Source organism: Lepidochelys olivacea (genome assembly GCF_965140295.1).
Source record: "Lepidochelys olivacea isolate rLepOli2 genome assembly, chromosome: 8".
In the NCBI taxonomy this organism is placed as follows: domain Eukaryota; kingdom Metazoa; phylum Chordata; order Testudines; family Cheloniidae; genus Lepidochelys; species Lepidochelys olivacea.
This window is the reverse complement of record NC_140418.1, coordinates 64,003,693-64,018,370: the sequence shown is the minus strand read 5'-3', so window position 1 is coordinate 64,018,370 and position 14,678 is coordinate 64,003,693. Positions and strand designations below refer to the sequence as shown.

General features: G+C 42.7%; 1 protein-coding gene across 3 annotated transcripts in view; it reads left to right on the top strand.

Annotated features, from left to right (window-relative positions):
* LOC311524787 (coagulation factor XIII B chain-like) overlaps window positions 1-14,678 on the top strand; it is a 46,806-nt gene that overhangs the window by 23,985 nt on the left and 8,143 nt on the right. For all 3 annotated transcript variants that reach the window (XM_084636290.1, XM_084636291.1, XM_084636289.1), the window contains 4 exons: window positions 3,279-3,458; window positions 3,808-3,999; window positions 12,759-12,941; window positions 14,287-14,493. In XM_084636290.1, coding sequence (XP_084492416.1) covers window positions 3,279-3,458; window positions 3,808-3,999; window positions 12,759-12,941; window positions 14,287-14,493 — 762 coding nt within the window. The remainder of the gene's footprint in view (window positions 1-3,278; window positions 3,459-3,807; window positions 4,000-12,758; window positions 12,942-14,286; window positions 14,494-14,678) is intronic.

Sequence of the window (14,678 nt, the reverse complement as noted above, 5' to 3'; positions counted from 1 at the left end):
GCATATTGTTTTGTGCTCAGTTGTATGTAATAGTGTGGATGCCTCTCTCCATTATAGATTTGTCTCTGAATGGGGCAGATGCATGTCTGTGTATGATCCCTGTTCATTCTACAATGTTGCAGATGTTTTTATTATTTTGAATGTAACTATACTCTATTCTTCCAACAACAAGCACCTCAGGGAGGTGAACCCCTTCCAGCATTGACACGCATGCAGAAAGCATATATATGGCATTACTGGGTGTGCTACCTAGTAGCAGTGTTTGCACAAATTTACATTTCAGCCAGCTAACTTCTTTTACAACACCAACAGACTTTTGTTATGGGTTTTCATAGATTCCAAGGCCAGAAGGACCATTGTGATCATCTAGTCTGACCTCTTGTATAACACAGGCTATATAGAACTTGCCCAAAATAACTCCTAGAGCATATTGTTGAGGGGGGAAAAAAAATCCGATCTTGATTTAAAAATTGACAGTGACAGAAAATGCACTGCAACCACTGGTAAATTGTTCCAGTGGCTAATTACCCTCACTGTCAAAAATGCACGTCTTATTTCCAGTCTGAATTTATCTAGCTTCATGTTATACCTTTTTATGCTTGATTATAGAGCCCATTCTTAATTTTTTTCACCGTGTAGATACTTATAGACTGTAATCAAGTCACTCCTTAACCTTCTCTTTGATAATCTAAATAGATAGACTCAGAGAGATCAATCACTATAAGGCATGTTTTTAATCATTCTCATGGCTTTTCTCTGAACCCTCTCTAATTAATCAACTTCCTTCTTGAATTGTGGGCACTGCAACTGGACACAGTATTGCAGCAGCAGTTGCACCAGTGCCAAATATTAGAGCTGTAAAATAACATCTCTACTCCTAGTTGAGAGTCCCCTGTTTATGCATCCCAAGATTGTATTAGCTCTTTTGGCCACAGCATCGCGCTGTGACTCCCAAACCTTTTCCAGAGTCACTGCTTCCCAGGATAGAGTCCTCTACCCTGTAAGTGTGACCTACATTCTTTGTTCTTAGATGTATAGATTCAGCTGTATTAAAATGCATATTGTTTTGTGCCCTGTTTACCAAGTGATCCAGATCTCTCTGAAACAGTGACCAGTCCTCTTCTTTATCTACCACTCCCCCAGTTTGTGTCAGCTGCAAACTTTATCTGTGATTTTGTTTTCTTCTAGGTCATTGATAAAAATATTAAATACTGTAGGGCCAAGAACTGATTACTGTAGCATCCCACTGGAAACACACTTGCTCAGTGTGACTCCCTGTTTACAATTATGCTTTGAGACCTATCAGTTAGCCAATCTTTAATCCATTTTATGTGTGCCATGTTAATTTTATATCATCCTAGTTTTTAATTAAAATGTGTGGTAACAAGTCAAACACCTTACAGAAGGCTAAATGTATATTGCGTCAACACTATATTATCTTTGTCGACCCAACCTGTAATCTTGTCCCCCCTCCCCACCTCAACCCCCGCAAAAAATCAAGTTAGTTTGACAGCATCTGTTTTCCATTAATCCATGTTGATTTGCATTAATTACATTACCCTCCTTTAATTCTTGATTAATCAAGTATTGTATCAGCTTCTCCATTTTCTCTCCTATGATCGATGTAAGGCTGACAATTGTATAATTATCCAGGTCTCCCCGTTTACCCTTTTTAAAAATTGGCACCACATTAGCTTTCTTCCCGCATATAATTGTGATATGCTCTGTAATAGTGTATACTTGAAGTGTTGGGTCCTGGGTCACAGTTTACAGTTCCATCTTATCATTTTTATTAGGGCTGTCAATTAATCGCAGTTAATGTCTGTGATTGAGTGAAAAGAAAGTTAACGTGTTAATCGCATACTTCTGGGCGTGGAAGGAGGCATCAGCGGCAGCCCCAGCATGTAGCTCTGCCGGTGGCTGAAGGCCGGAGCCCTGCGTCCTGAGGGAGGCTGAAGCCCAGAGCTACCAGCCTCAAGCCTATATTTGAAAATATAGAAAACCTCCAAAAATATTCAAATAAATGCTATTCTATCATTGTTTAACAGTGGGATTAAAACTGCAATTAATCGCAATTAATTTTAATTGCTTGACAGCTCTAATTTTTGTTGGTTTAAGCCCAATCTGTAACACTCCTTTTACCATAAATTTTTGTAATGATTTCTTGCACTCAGTGTTGTCTAACTTCACCTTCATAAACATTCTTGTTTTCTTATTACTAATAGATAAATGCTTTCACTGAAACTGTCAGATTGAACTTCTGAACTGGTTCACATTCACAACTGATATTTGCAGAATAGTCTAATGCAGCTGAAGACTAAAGTACCTGTGGCTATCGGATGTTGATCTTTTAAAATCTAGGACATGGTCTGAATAAGCAGCATGTGTTTCAAGATTAAGTTCAATACTTTTTAAAATTGACTGTGAGCTTTACCTGTGGGCTCCAAATTTTAGTTTTCAGTGGAAAGAGAAAATTGCATCCAATTTTTAAATAGCATTGGAGTGAGAACTGCATTTCAGTTATCAGTAAACTGGATTGTTAAGATCATTGGGTCAAATCCAATCTCTTTTAAACTCTGTTGAACTACATGGTTGACTGAGTCTGTGGGTGTAATTAATGTCCCTTTTCTGTGGCTACAATAGAGTGACAATACCCAGTGAACCCCTAGAAAGCAGAGTGGGACTCTGTAGTCCTTTGTTCATCATGGACCTAAACTCAGCAGGGGAGGTTTGGTGAACAGTTCAGAAAAGTGAACATGACCACTGTGTCCATCAACTACAATGATCACTAGCAACCCCCCTCTCCCCCCCCGATCAACAAAAATCGTTTTGGGGTGGATACCGCAGACCATGGCTACTCTTGCAGGACAAGAAGCTGTGGACAAGCTGCACTGATGCCCTATATCTGGATTGTGGAGGAGGATTTCCTTAACCTGTCTGTAAAGGCTTTTTTACTCAGGATTTGTGCAGACATTGAGAGTGTCAACCTATGAAAATAGCACCATCTTCCCAAAAATGTCTGTTATAGTGCTGGTTAAGTGTGTCAGGTCTGACTGTGGTGAGCTAGACTCTTAAGGTAAAAATTGGAACAATATGTATCACCCAGAGCTCTCCAGGTTCTGCTTCTATTGTTTCTTCACCAAGTTTGTTTCTCTGGCATGATCTTTTAAAATGTGCATGTGCATGTGTGTGAACCTTAGGAAACCAGTTTGCTTTCTTGATAGAGATGATCTGATCAAAGCCTCCACCACATGTCCAAATATGTATTTTCTTTCTAGATAGAAGAAATAAATGCCCTCCTCCACCTCAGCCTCCCAATGCCAATATACTCACAGATTTAAGAACATATCATAATGGAGCCAAAGTACATTTGGCATGTAAGCTTAATTTTACAATGAAAGGATCAGAAGAAATCCAGTGTGAGAATGGAAAATGGACTTCACCCCCAAGTTGCATTGGTTAGTAGTTGCTTTACAACTGTTTGGAGCTGAAGTAAAACCCCAGTTCAAAACATGTCTTAATCTTCATGTCTGTGTCTCAGTTTCCCCATCTTTAAAATTGGGGTGATGATATTTACTTCCTTTGTAAAGTGCTTTGATGCCAATGCATGAGAAGTGTTATGTAAGAACTAGGTATTGATCATTTTGGGACAGGATGAGGGAAGAGCCAGGATCTGAAGATGGAAGATACAGTCTATAAGACCAATCTTTTTTTTTCTTGTGCATTTGGATGTAGTGTCTCGTGGGGAGGAAATAGTTTGTAAATATGAATAATTTGAGAGTGGTGTTTCCAATTTTTTTGCTGTAGCTTCAGAAGCCAAAGAAAAAATACCATGTGATCAGCCCCCACCTATTGAGAAGGGTACACCAATAACTGAGGACAAGATGTATTACACAGGAGACACTGTTAGGTACAGTTGTGATCATGGCTACAGTATAAATGGATCAAACGAAAGAACCTGTAAAATGGGCAAATGGACATCACCTCCGAAATGTATTGGTAAGTATTCTGCTTGCAGTGTTATAACTCCTCATCCCTGGGAGGTGCTCCCATACTACAGAGATTGTTGATGGAACAATCTGGATGGATAGATTAATGGTCATTATTGTCATTAATCACAATAAATTGTATACTATATTTGCAGTTATATTTCAGTTAATTACTGGTGCTGGCACTTGTATTTAAATATTTTATAACTGTTTTCTTGTCCATGCTGCTTTAAATATTTTGAAATATTCAAACTCTGAGGCTTCATGAGTTGCTTTTTTGCTTAATGGCTTCCATATCATAGACTCATAGAAATGTAGGACTGGAAGGAACCTGAATAGGTCATCTAGTCCAGTCCCCTGTACTAGTAGTGTCTAAACCTCCAGTGACTGAGATTCCACAACCTCCATAGGTAATTTGTTTCGTTGCTTATAGTTCCTTACAGTTAGGAAGTTTGTTCCCAATGTCTAGTCTAAATATCCTTAGCTGCAATTTAAGACTATTATTACTTGGCCTGTCCTCAGTAGTTAAGGAGAACAGTTCATCGCCCTCATCTTTATAACAATGTTTTTTACGTACTTGAACACTGTTACCAGGTGCCCCCTCAATCTTCTCTTCTCCAGACTAAACAAATCCAATATTTTCAATCGTTCCTCAGAGGTCATATTTTCTAGACCTTTAACCATTTTTGTTGCTCTTCTCTGGACATTCTCCAATTTGTTCATCTCTTTGATGAAGTGTGGTGCTCAGAACTGGACACAGTATTCCAGTTGAGATCATATCAGTGCTGAATAGAGTGGAAGAATTGTTTCCCATGTCCTGCTTACCACACTCCTGCTAATATATCCCAGAATGATGTTGCTTTATTTGAAACAGTATTACAGTGTTGACTCATAATTATTTTATGATCCACTGTAACGCCCAAATCATTTTGTATTTGTACAATTGATTATTCCTTCCTAAGCGTATACTTTGCATTTGTCCTTATTGAGTTTCAATCTATTTATTTCTGATCATTTCTCCAATTTTCAAGTTCATTTTGAAGTCTAATCTTGCCCTCCAAAGGGCTTGCAAACCCCTCCAGACTGCTATAATCCACAAACTTTATAAGTGTATTCTCTATGCCATTATCCAAATTATTTATGTGGGAAATAAATAGAACTGGACCTTACTCAATACGCCCTTCTAACTTGATTGTGAACCGTTGATAATTACTCTAAATATGGTCTTCCAACCAGTTGTGTATTCATCTTATTCATCTTCCAACCAGTTGTGTATTCATCTTCCAACCAGTTGTGTATTCATCTTATAGTAGGATGCACAACCATATTTCTCTAGTTTGTTTATGAGAGAGTCATGTGAGGCAGTATCAAAAGCATTAGTAAAATCAAGGTATGTCACATCTACTGATTTCCTCCCATCCACTGGACTCCCCACTGGTTCAAGGGTATGCTGCCACCATGGGTTCTATTACCTTGTCCTCTGTTGTGCCCTGGGCAGCTTCTGGCACCGTCACAGAGCTATCGGGCTTGTTGGCACCACAGCTTGCGCTGCTTGGGCCTTAGACTATGGAGTTGAGGCAGATTCCAGGCCCAGCACCGAAGGTCCCCCTCAACTATGGTGCATCCTTCAGCAGTGTTGTCATTTTGGTGGTAGATTTCTTCAAGTTTGGTCTCACCCTTAGCCTCAGTACCAATGCCTCTCCTGGTACCAGGTGGGATTGTGTCTCATTCAGTACTGCCGGTGCTGATCCCCCATTCCTCTACAGCACTGATGCAACCCCCATATTGGGTTTCAGATTACTCTGACCATTTGTTTGCCCTGTCGGGGCTGGCTCCCCTGTTGTCTACTCAAGATCCAAGTCAGGGTTGTCCTCCCACTAGTTGTTGGACAGGCATCAGAGACTCCCCTGGGATCACTATTAATACTGAGATCAACACCTGTCCTGCAGTTGGGACAGGGGTTCTTGGACCTGGCCTACTGGCAGCCAATGCCTTATCTTTAGGTCCAGTGGCCTCCTTGAGATGCTCCTTGATCCCTGAGGTCCCACTCCTCAACCCTCTCCACAGTGAGGTCACTCATCCTGATGGTGGCTCCCATTTCCAAACCACCTCAACTGCAAGCAATCACTGAGTCTATTCCCCCGGGACCTCCAGGACTATTCTGACTGGATCTTGTGGTTCAAGGACAAGACCCTCATTGGCTGAACAAATCACCTTCTCAGACAACTCCACTGTGCTGGAATCATCCTCTCCCTTGATGCCCAAGGACTTTAAAACATATCAGGACCTCCTGAGGTATGTGGTTGCTACCTTGAGTAGAAGGTAGCATTTCCAGTTAGAAGCAGCACTATAGACTGGGATTCTACTCTGGTATTTCCTGATCTCCAAGGGATGAGACCTATCATCGAGCTCCATGAAGTCAACAAATACCTCAGATATATGAGATTCCATATGATCACCTTAGCAACTATCCTCCCTTGTTTCTTAAGTCACAATGGCTGGTTTGCTGCCCTGGACCTTCAGGGTACTTATTTCTATGTAGTAATTCTTCTGATCCATAGGAGATTTATCGTAGCTGGTCAGCGCTACCAGTATGTCATGCTGCCTTTTGGCCTGTCTTCTGATTCCTTGCCAAATGCATGATTATGGTAACAGTGTACCTCAGTAAGAAGGGAATTCATATCTTCCCATATCTGGAGGATTGGTTACTGAGGGACAAGTCCAGAGAGGAAGTCCTCTGTCATGTCCACTTCTCCCTATGCCTCCTCAGTCATCTAGGTCTAAACAGAAGGATGTCAACACTGGTTCCAACTCAAAGAATCAAGTTCTTTGGGGCCTTGATACTCTCTACAAGTTTGAGAGCAGTTCAGCCAATGAAGCAATTCCAGGCAATCTGCCACCTTTTGTTTGGAGCTGCAGTCTCAACCCTCAGCCACCGCCCAAGCATGCCTGAGGTTGCTCGGTCATATGGCTGCATCAACACAGGTATTCCAATATGGCAGGCTGTGCCTATGTCCTTTTCAGATGTGGCTGAACTCAGTCTATTATCCAAATCATCATCTCTTGGACAATCTGGTTGGACTTCCTCTGCCAATTCTGGACTCCTTACAGTGGTGGATGGCTCAGGGCTATGTGTGCCAGGATGTTCCCTTCACTCAGTCCCCTCCAACCATTACTATTGTCACTGATGTCCCTGTAATAGGTTGGGGAGCACATTTGGGGTTGTTGAAAGTTCAAGGCTTGTGGTTGGAACAGGAAGCTTCCCTGTATGTCACTGTCCTGGAGCTTTGTGCCATCTACAATGCCTGTCAGGTCCTTCAAGATTGTATCAGGGACTCGGCAGCTCACCAAAAATACAACTGCAATGTATTATGTGAACAGATGGGGGAAGCACATTCCAACATGTTGTCAGGAAGTGATCAGGCTCTGGCAGTTTTGCATGGAGGAAAACATTACACCTATGGCTAATCACTTACTTGGGATCCAGAATCACCTGCCAGATCATCTCAGCAGAAATTTCTTCCTGAACCATGAATGGTGCCTGAAGTGCAGCATCCTGCAGACCATCTTTACAGTTTGGGGCATCCCAACAATCGATCTGTTGGCTATGAGACACAAAAAGAAATACTGGCTGTTTTGTTCCTGAGGGGATGTCAGTCTGGGTTCCCTGACAAATGTTTTTCACATGAGCTGGGAATCGATACTTTTGTAGACTTTTCCTCCAATTCCAATCATCCCTCAGGTCATTCTCAAGCTGAAATTGGACCACGCTAAGCTCATTCACATTGCTCCAGCGTGGCCAAGGCCTGACTGCCCATTTCTCTTCCTCTTCATCCTGATCTCCTGTCTCAGCATCATGGTGGATGCTGTGTGGTTAGTTGAGGAGAAGAAACGATGTTTAGAGGCAGTCTGGCAAGTCCTTATCAATAGTAGGAAGCCCTCCACCAGAATGATCTATTTGGCTAAGTGGAAACAGTTCTCAATACGGGCATTTAGCCCAGGGACTTTATCCAAAGCTGGCTTGTATTCAGGACCATCTTGGAGTACATTTTACACCTTCAGTCTTCTTGCCTAGCACTTAGTTCATTGACAGTCCATCTGACAGTGGTTTCAGAGTTTCATCTTCCCATCCATGGGAAGTTGGTGTTTTCAAACCCCATAGCAGTGAGGTTCTTGAAAGGAGTCCCTCATCTCCACCTGCCACTTAAAGAGTCAATTCCTTTGTAAGACCTTAATAGTTTTAGCAGGTCTTCTGGGGCCTCTGTTTGAGACTCGGACTATTTCTTTCTCCCGTCTGTGTCAGAAAACTGACTTGTGACAATGTCTTCAGGGAGAGTGGGTGAGTTTCAGGGTTTCATAGCAGAAACCTTTTGCATGCAATTTTCTAAAGGCAAAGGCCATATCCTGAGTTTTTATCCAAAGTGTTTCCCAATTTCACTTGTACCAAGTATGTATTTACCAGGCCCTTGAGGAAGTGGACAGCCATGGGGTTGGCAAAGATGGTGCACCCTGCCACTCCCAGATGAAACGCAGATATAGCTTCTAGGTGTACCTTGATGGAAGAAGCAGCCAGACCTTGCTGCTTGAGGTGTAACCGGTATTCTGGGATGAGAGGGATGGGGGCCTGCAATGGTTAAGTGCAGCCCTAGGAGCACCAGATAGCAAATCTCTTCCACTTTGCCAGATAGGTGGCCCTAGTAGAGGGCATCCTGCTACCGAGCAGAACTTCTCTGACCGGCTGTGAACACATGAGCTCCATGGGGCTTAGCCATGAAGCTTCCAGGCCGTGAGGTTGTGTATGAGCAGAAATGGGAACACGTACAGCAGATAGTCCGACTATGAGAGGAGGAAGGCATCTGCAATGGAGCCTTGGCTGTGGTTCTTGAAACAGCAGAACAAATAGTACTTTCTGTTGTTTTGAGTGGCGAAGAGATCGATGTGGGGAGTTCCCCATCTCTGGAAGATGATTAGGGAAAATCGGGGTCTGTACCTCCGACGTTCAGTGCAAAGGAACTGAAGGGGTCAGGCTGGTGCTGTCCTTATGGCATGGGGCGGAGCTAGGGCTGCTGGGCATGAGCTCCGCCCCTATGAGTGCTGCTAGGAAAAGTTCTTTGGCTCCAGTGCTCTGGGGGTGCAAGCACCTAAGTTGAAAACACATCTGTAACACATCTTGAAGAACAACAGTTACAGCTAGGTAACTGTTTTTTGTCTTTCCCTCCTCACTGAGTAATGGGCCTACCCTATCCTTGCTCTTCCTCTTTGTTCTCATGTATTCGTTGAAATTTTTTTTACCCTTTATGTCACTTGTTATTTTAATCTTATTTTGTACCATGACCTTGCATCCAATGAAGTGAGCTGTAGCTCACGAAAGTTTATGCTCAAATAAATTTGTTAGTCTCTAAGGTGCGACAAGTACTCCCTTTCTTGTTACAGGTAGGTAACCATTTTTTCTTCTTGGAGTAGATGCAGCCGAGTATTCTATTTTGGTGACTCGGAAGCAGTACTCGTAGGAGGTGGGGCTTGGACTCTATTTAAACAAGGAATGTAGGATTGTCTTCCCACAGTTTGTCAGGGACTGCATCTGAATAGTCAGGACTAGAGGTTGGAGCAGAAGTCAATGCCGAACATAGGATTGGGACTGGGCAAGGATTGCACTAGAACAAAGATCTGGGGACAGGCCAGGGTCAGAATGGCGATCAGAGTCTGTAGACAAGCCAAAATCCGTACTGTAGCTGGAGTCCAGATATAGGCCAAAGGTCAAAGCCAGGTGTGTAGAGTCAGCAGACAGAGGCAAGGCTGGAGCAGATCAGTAACAAGGCTGGAGCCAGATCTGGGTAGGAGAAGGACAAGACTGGAACAGGGCTCAGGTAAGGCTAGGGCAGGAACAGAAACTATCGGGAGCAAGCTGGGAGTCTAGTTCATTGTGATGCTGCAAGAGGGTTCCTGGCAGGGTAGTGCTGTTGAACAGACTGATCTGCAGCTCTGGTGTGGTTGAGGAAATACTTGAGCCTGGGGATCATCTGAGTCAGGCTCTACTCTGGGACAAGCTGCTGCTGCACACCTGAAGGCTGAGTGACTGCAGGCTCTGTGGGAACAGTAAGTTTAGTGCAGCTGAGTTGTTGCCGCATGCCAGAATGGCCACTCACCACAGATCTGTTGGAGGGGCAGCTGAGCAAGCAGCTCTGGTTTGGCTGCAGGTTTGCCTCACTGTTTGCATCTGATCTGGAAACAGCAGTAGTGGCCTACTGATCTGTAAAAGTACGTCCAATATAGGAATGTCACTTATGAATGCTGTCAACATTGCCTGGGTGCTCATGGAATGACCTTGCACCTTTTGAGAAGGTGTAGCTTGGGCTACATTGCATGCTGCCACCATACAAGAAGTTATCCACCTGGATATCATCTGTGAAGAGACCACTTGACACTTCATTCGGTTTGCATATGTGACAAACAATCGAGGTGAGGAGCAGAAAGGTTTGGTCCTATCTAATAAAAAGCTAGACATCGCTGACATCCAGCATCTGAAGATATTGTTCCTCTGGGGTTGAATGCAGCTTAGGTCGGACCATCTGCTGTACATGTTCCCATTTCTGCTCGTACATAACCTCCTGGCCTGGAAGCTTCATGGCTAAGCCCCATGGAGCTCATGTGCTCATAGCTGGTCAGGGAAGTTCTGCTCGGTAGCAGGATGCCCTCTACTAGGGCCACCTATCTGGCAAAGTGGAAGAGATTTGCTATCTGGTGCTTCCAGGGCTGCACTTAACCATTGCAGGCCCCCATCCCTCTCATCCCAGAATACCTGTAACACCTCAAGCAGCAAGATCTGGCTGCTTCTTCCATCAAGGTACACCTAGAAGCTATATCTGCATTTCATCCGGGAGTGGCAGGGTGCGCTGTCTTTGCCAACCCCATGGCTGTCCACTTCCTCAAGGGCCTAGAGTGTCTATACCCACACGTTCGGCAGCTGATCCCTACATGGGACCTCAACCTGGTTCTTTTGAAACTGATGGGATCTCCCTTTGAACCATTGGCAAATTTCTTACTCCTATATCTTTCATGGAAGGTCGCCTTTCTAATTGCGATTACTTTGGCAAGGAGGGTCTTGGAGGTCAAGGTCCTCACTTCTGACCCTCCATACAACTCTTCTTTAAAGACAAGGTGCAGCTCAGGTCTCTCTCAGTTTTCCTTCCAAAGGTCGTGTACCAGTTTCACTCCAACCAGGACACTTTCTTGCCTGTGTTTTATCCCAAACATCATGCGAGCAACTAGGAGTAGAGCCTCCACTCTCCAGACGTTTGACAGGTGCTCACCTTTTTATATTGAATGCATGAGGCCATTCCAAAAGTTGAACTAGCTATTCATGGTGGTGGCAGACTGTATGAAAGGTCTCCCAGTCTCATTGCAGAGGATCGCATCATGGATTATCTCCTGCATCCCCACCTGCTATGAATTAGCCAACATTCCAGCCCCGGCTCTCAATGCTCACTCCACAAGAGCACAGGCCTCATCAACGGCGTTCCTGGCCCAGGTGCTGATTCAGAAGATCTTCAGGGCAGTGACGTTGTCTTCAGCGCACACTTTTGCCACTCACTACGCCATCACCCAGTAAGCTAGTGATGATGCAGCCTTTGGCAGAGCAGTGCTCCAGTCTTACCATAGCTCCGACCCCACCGCCTAGGTAGGGCTTGGGAGTCACCTAACTGGAATTGATATGAGCAAGCACTCAAAGAAGAAAAAATGGTAACTGTGGTTCTTCGAGATGTGTTGCTCCTATCCATTCCAGACATGCCTGCCTTCCCCTCCGTTGGAGTAACTGGCAAGAAGGAACTGAGGAGGTGCCTGGTCAGCAGGGTCATGTATTGAGCTCCATCAAGGCACCACTCCAGGGGGCTCCACAGCCAACCCGAAGGGTGCTGTTAGGGGAAAAACTTTTTGACAACCGTACATGCGGCGCGCACACACCTAACTGGAATGGAGATGAGCAACATATCTCGAAGAACAACAGTTAAAGGAAAGTGAGTAACGGTTTTTTCATAGTTTGACCTACTTTCCACTTCATATATCACTCTCTTTAGTTTTAGGTCATTGACACTATCTTGGTTCAGTCAGGGTGGTCTCTTACCATACTTCTACCTTTCCTATGCTCTTGTGCGCTTAATAATGTCTCTCTTAAAAACCTGCCAACACTCCTGATCTGTTTTTCGCTTAGACTTGCTTCCCACAGCATCTTATCTACCAATTCTCTGTTTGTAAAACCTTTTTGTCTTTATTCTGCAGTTTTTCCTCCTACTATTTCTTAGAATCATAAACTTTAATCGTTTCATGATAGAGTTCATATCTTTTCATCTCTTTATTTTTTCAAGCAGCCAGAAATGTGTTAAGCACCTCAGAAAACAAGTAAAGACACTCCCGTCCCAGACAAACATACAATCTAAATTTAGCATGACCCAAAAACTGAGAGTCATAAACAAAGGGGATTTGGATGGGGGAATGGTACAGGTAGGATAAGTATGGCAATGAGACTGCATGGTGACTCAGTAAGGCATTCACATGTCTTGGTGCTTCTATTCCTTTTTGTAACCCTTTTTTAAAAAAAGAAATAGCAGCTAAATTGTTGGAAGAAGTTGCAATTTTGTTTGTTACCCCAATTTCCATTTATTCTGTAGCTTTAACTTCCTTCCCAGAAATCTAGTTACATTGATTCTGGTACTATCATCTGAGAGAATTGTTGTGTACAGATACAGATTATGGCTACGGTTCTTCTCTTAGAAACGCTGGAAACTTGCTCCTCTCCACCTGCAATTAAAAATGGTGCTAGTTTTGGACCCTTATTGACAAACTACACAACAGGTTCCTCAGTAAAATACAGATGCTATCGGTACCACACATTGGAGGGTCCTGAAACTGTTCATTGTATACAAGGAAAGTGGACAGCTCAGCCAACTTGTTTAGGTGAGTCTTGTAGAAAAACTAAATGTTGTATTCTATTATTTGTGATTGATAAGACCATGAAAAAAACAAACCCATATAGCTCTATGGGAAATGCTGCGGTCTCAGTTAAATTTCAGGTGGATAATGCCTGCCTCACACAAACAGCTACCACGATGATATCTTTCTCTGTAGACTTGCTGAGACAAGTACTTGATGGCTGAAAGAAAGAATCCTTGTCTCGTCTCTTGAATTTTTGCCTTGTGGTCAGTTTTGAGGCATAGTTGTGGGACAGTTTGCATTGTCATTTCCCAGGCTGTAGCTTTTTTTCTGGATAATCAGAGACTTTATTCTCCTGTGCTGTTTCTCAACACCTTTCATAAGAACTAAATTTGCAGGAAAAAATTAGTACGTATACAGAGAGGGTAATAATGGTAGAGCAGATCCTTAGTAGTAACCAGATTTTCTTTAAAATGTCATTATTAGAAAACTCTTTTATAGTAAAGCACAAACAGACAGGGTGCTGGAACAATTTGTATAGTGGGGGTGCTGAGAGCCATTGAACCAAACTGTAAACGCTGTATATAATGGAAACCACTTCAAGTTAGGGGTGCTACAGCACCCCCCGCATCCCTAGTTCCAGCATGCATGCAAATAGAAGACCAATACAATTATATTTACTTATTTAATGTAATAAAATGTGCATATCTATCAATTTAAAAACAACCAAAATAAAACAGACCTTTAACTCAATTTAACTCAAAAGAAAATCAAGAAAAAGCAAACACTCCAAACGATTAAAAAATACCACCCCCTCAAATCAATTCCTCAGTCAGACATCTAAGTAAAAAAGTTAAATTTGCCAGGTGTTGGCTACACTTGTCCTGGAATGGCTGACAAAATCTAGCATCTCTAGTACTTCTGTCAGTTCCGGTAGATGACTCTCTTCCTCTTAAAAAGATTTTCCCAGTTATGGTAACTAAGTAGGATTAATGCTCTTATCTCTGTCATCAGCAGAAGTGAATTATTTACCATCAGTAAACACAGCCTGAGATACCACATGCATCATTGGTACTGATTAGTCTGATTTCCAGGAATGACAGGAATTAGCCTGATTTCCCGTAAAGTTTGTGTCAAAAGGAGTTTGTCCCCTGTGATGGGGCAGTTCACATTCCCCAACTTACCTTTAATTTTACCTATTCTAATTGTGATTTCTGGTGAGTAAAGATCTAAAGAAGTTGTAGCATTTCATATAAAGTTCAAATCAGTTTGCAGGATCATTGAGTTATAAGCCTTTTTTGGCTAAGAACTTTTAAATTTGGGAATTGTTAACGAAATATTTGTATAAACGTAGATGTTTGTTTTCCAGAACCATGCACTCTTAATGTGGATGAAGTTAGCAATAACAACATAGAGATGAAATGGAGACTGGAAGGAGAGTTATTTTTCCTGCATGGTGACACTATCGATTTTGTATGTAAACAGGGATACTATTTGTCAGCCTCCAGCAGGCCGTCTCAGCTAACAGTACAGTGTACCCGTGGAAAACTCAGATATCCAACATGCATTATGAAAGGTAAAATAAAGCTGTTTTTGCAGTCCTATAGTAACTCACCCAGTTCAGACACACTGAGATAGCTTTGCTTGAACAGTAAAGATATAGACTCTGCTATTAATAACAATAGAAGTTTAGGGTCAAATTGTCCCTTCCATAGCAAAGAAGTATTTTAAAATGATATGAACACAGCAGAAGAACACATT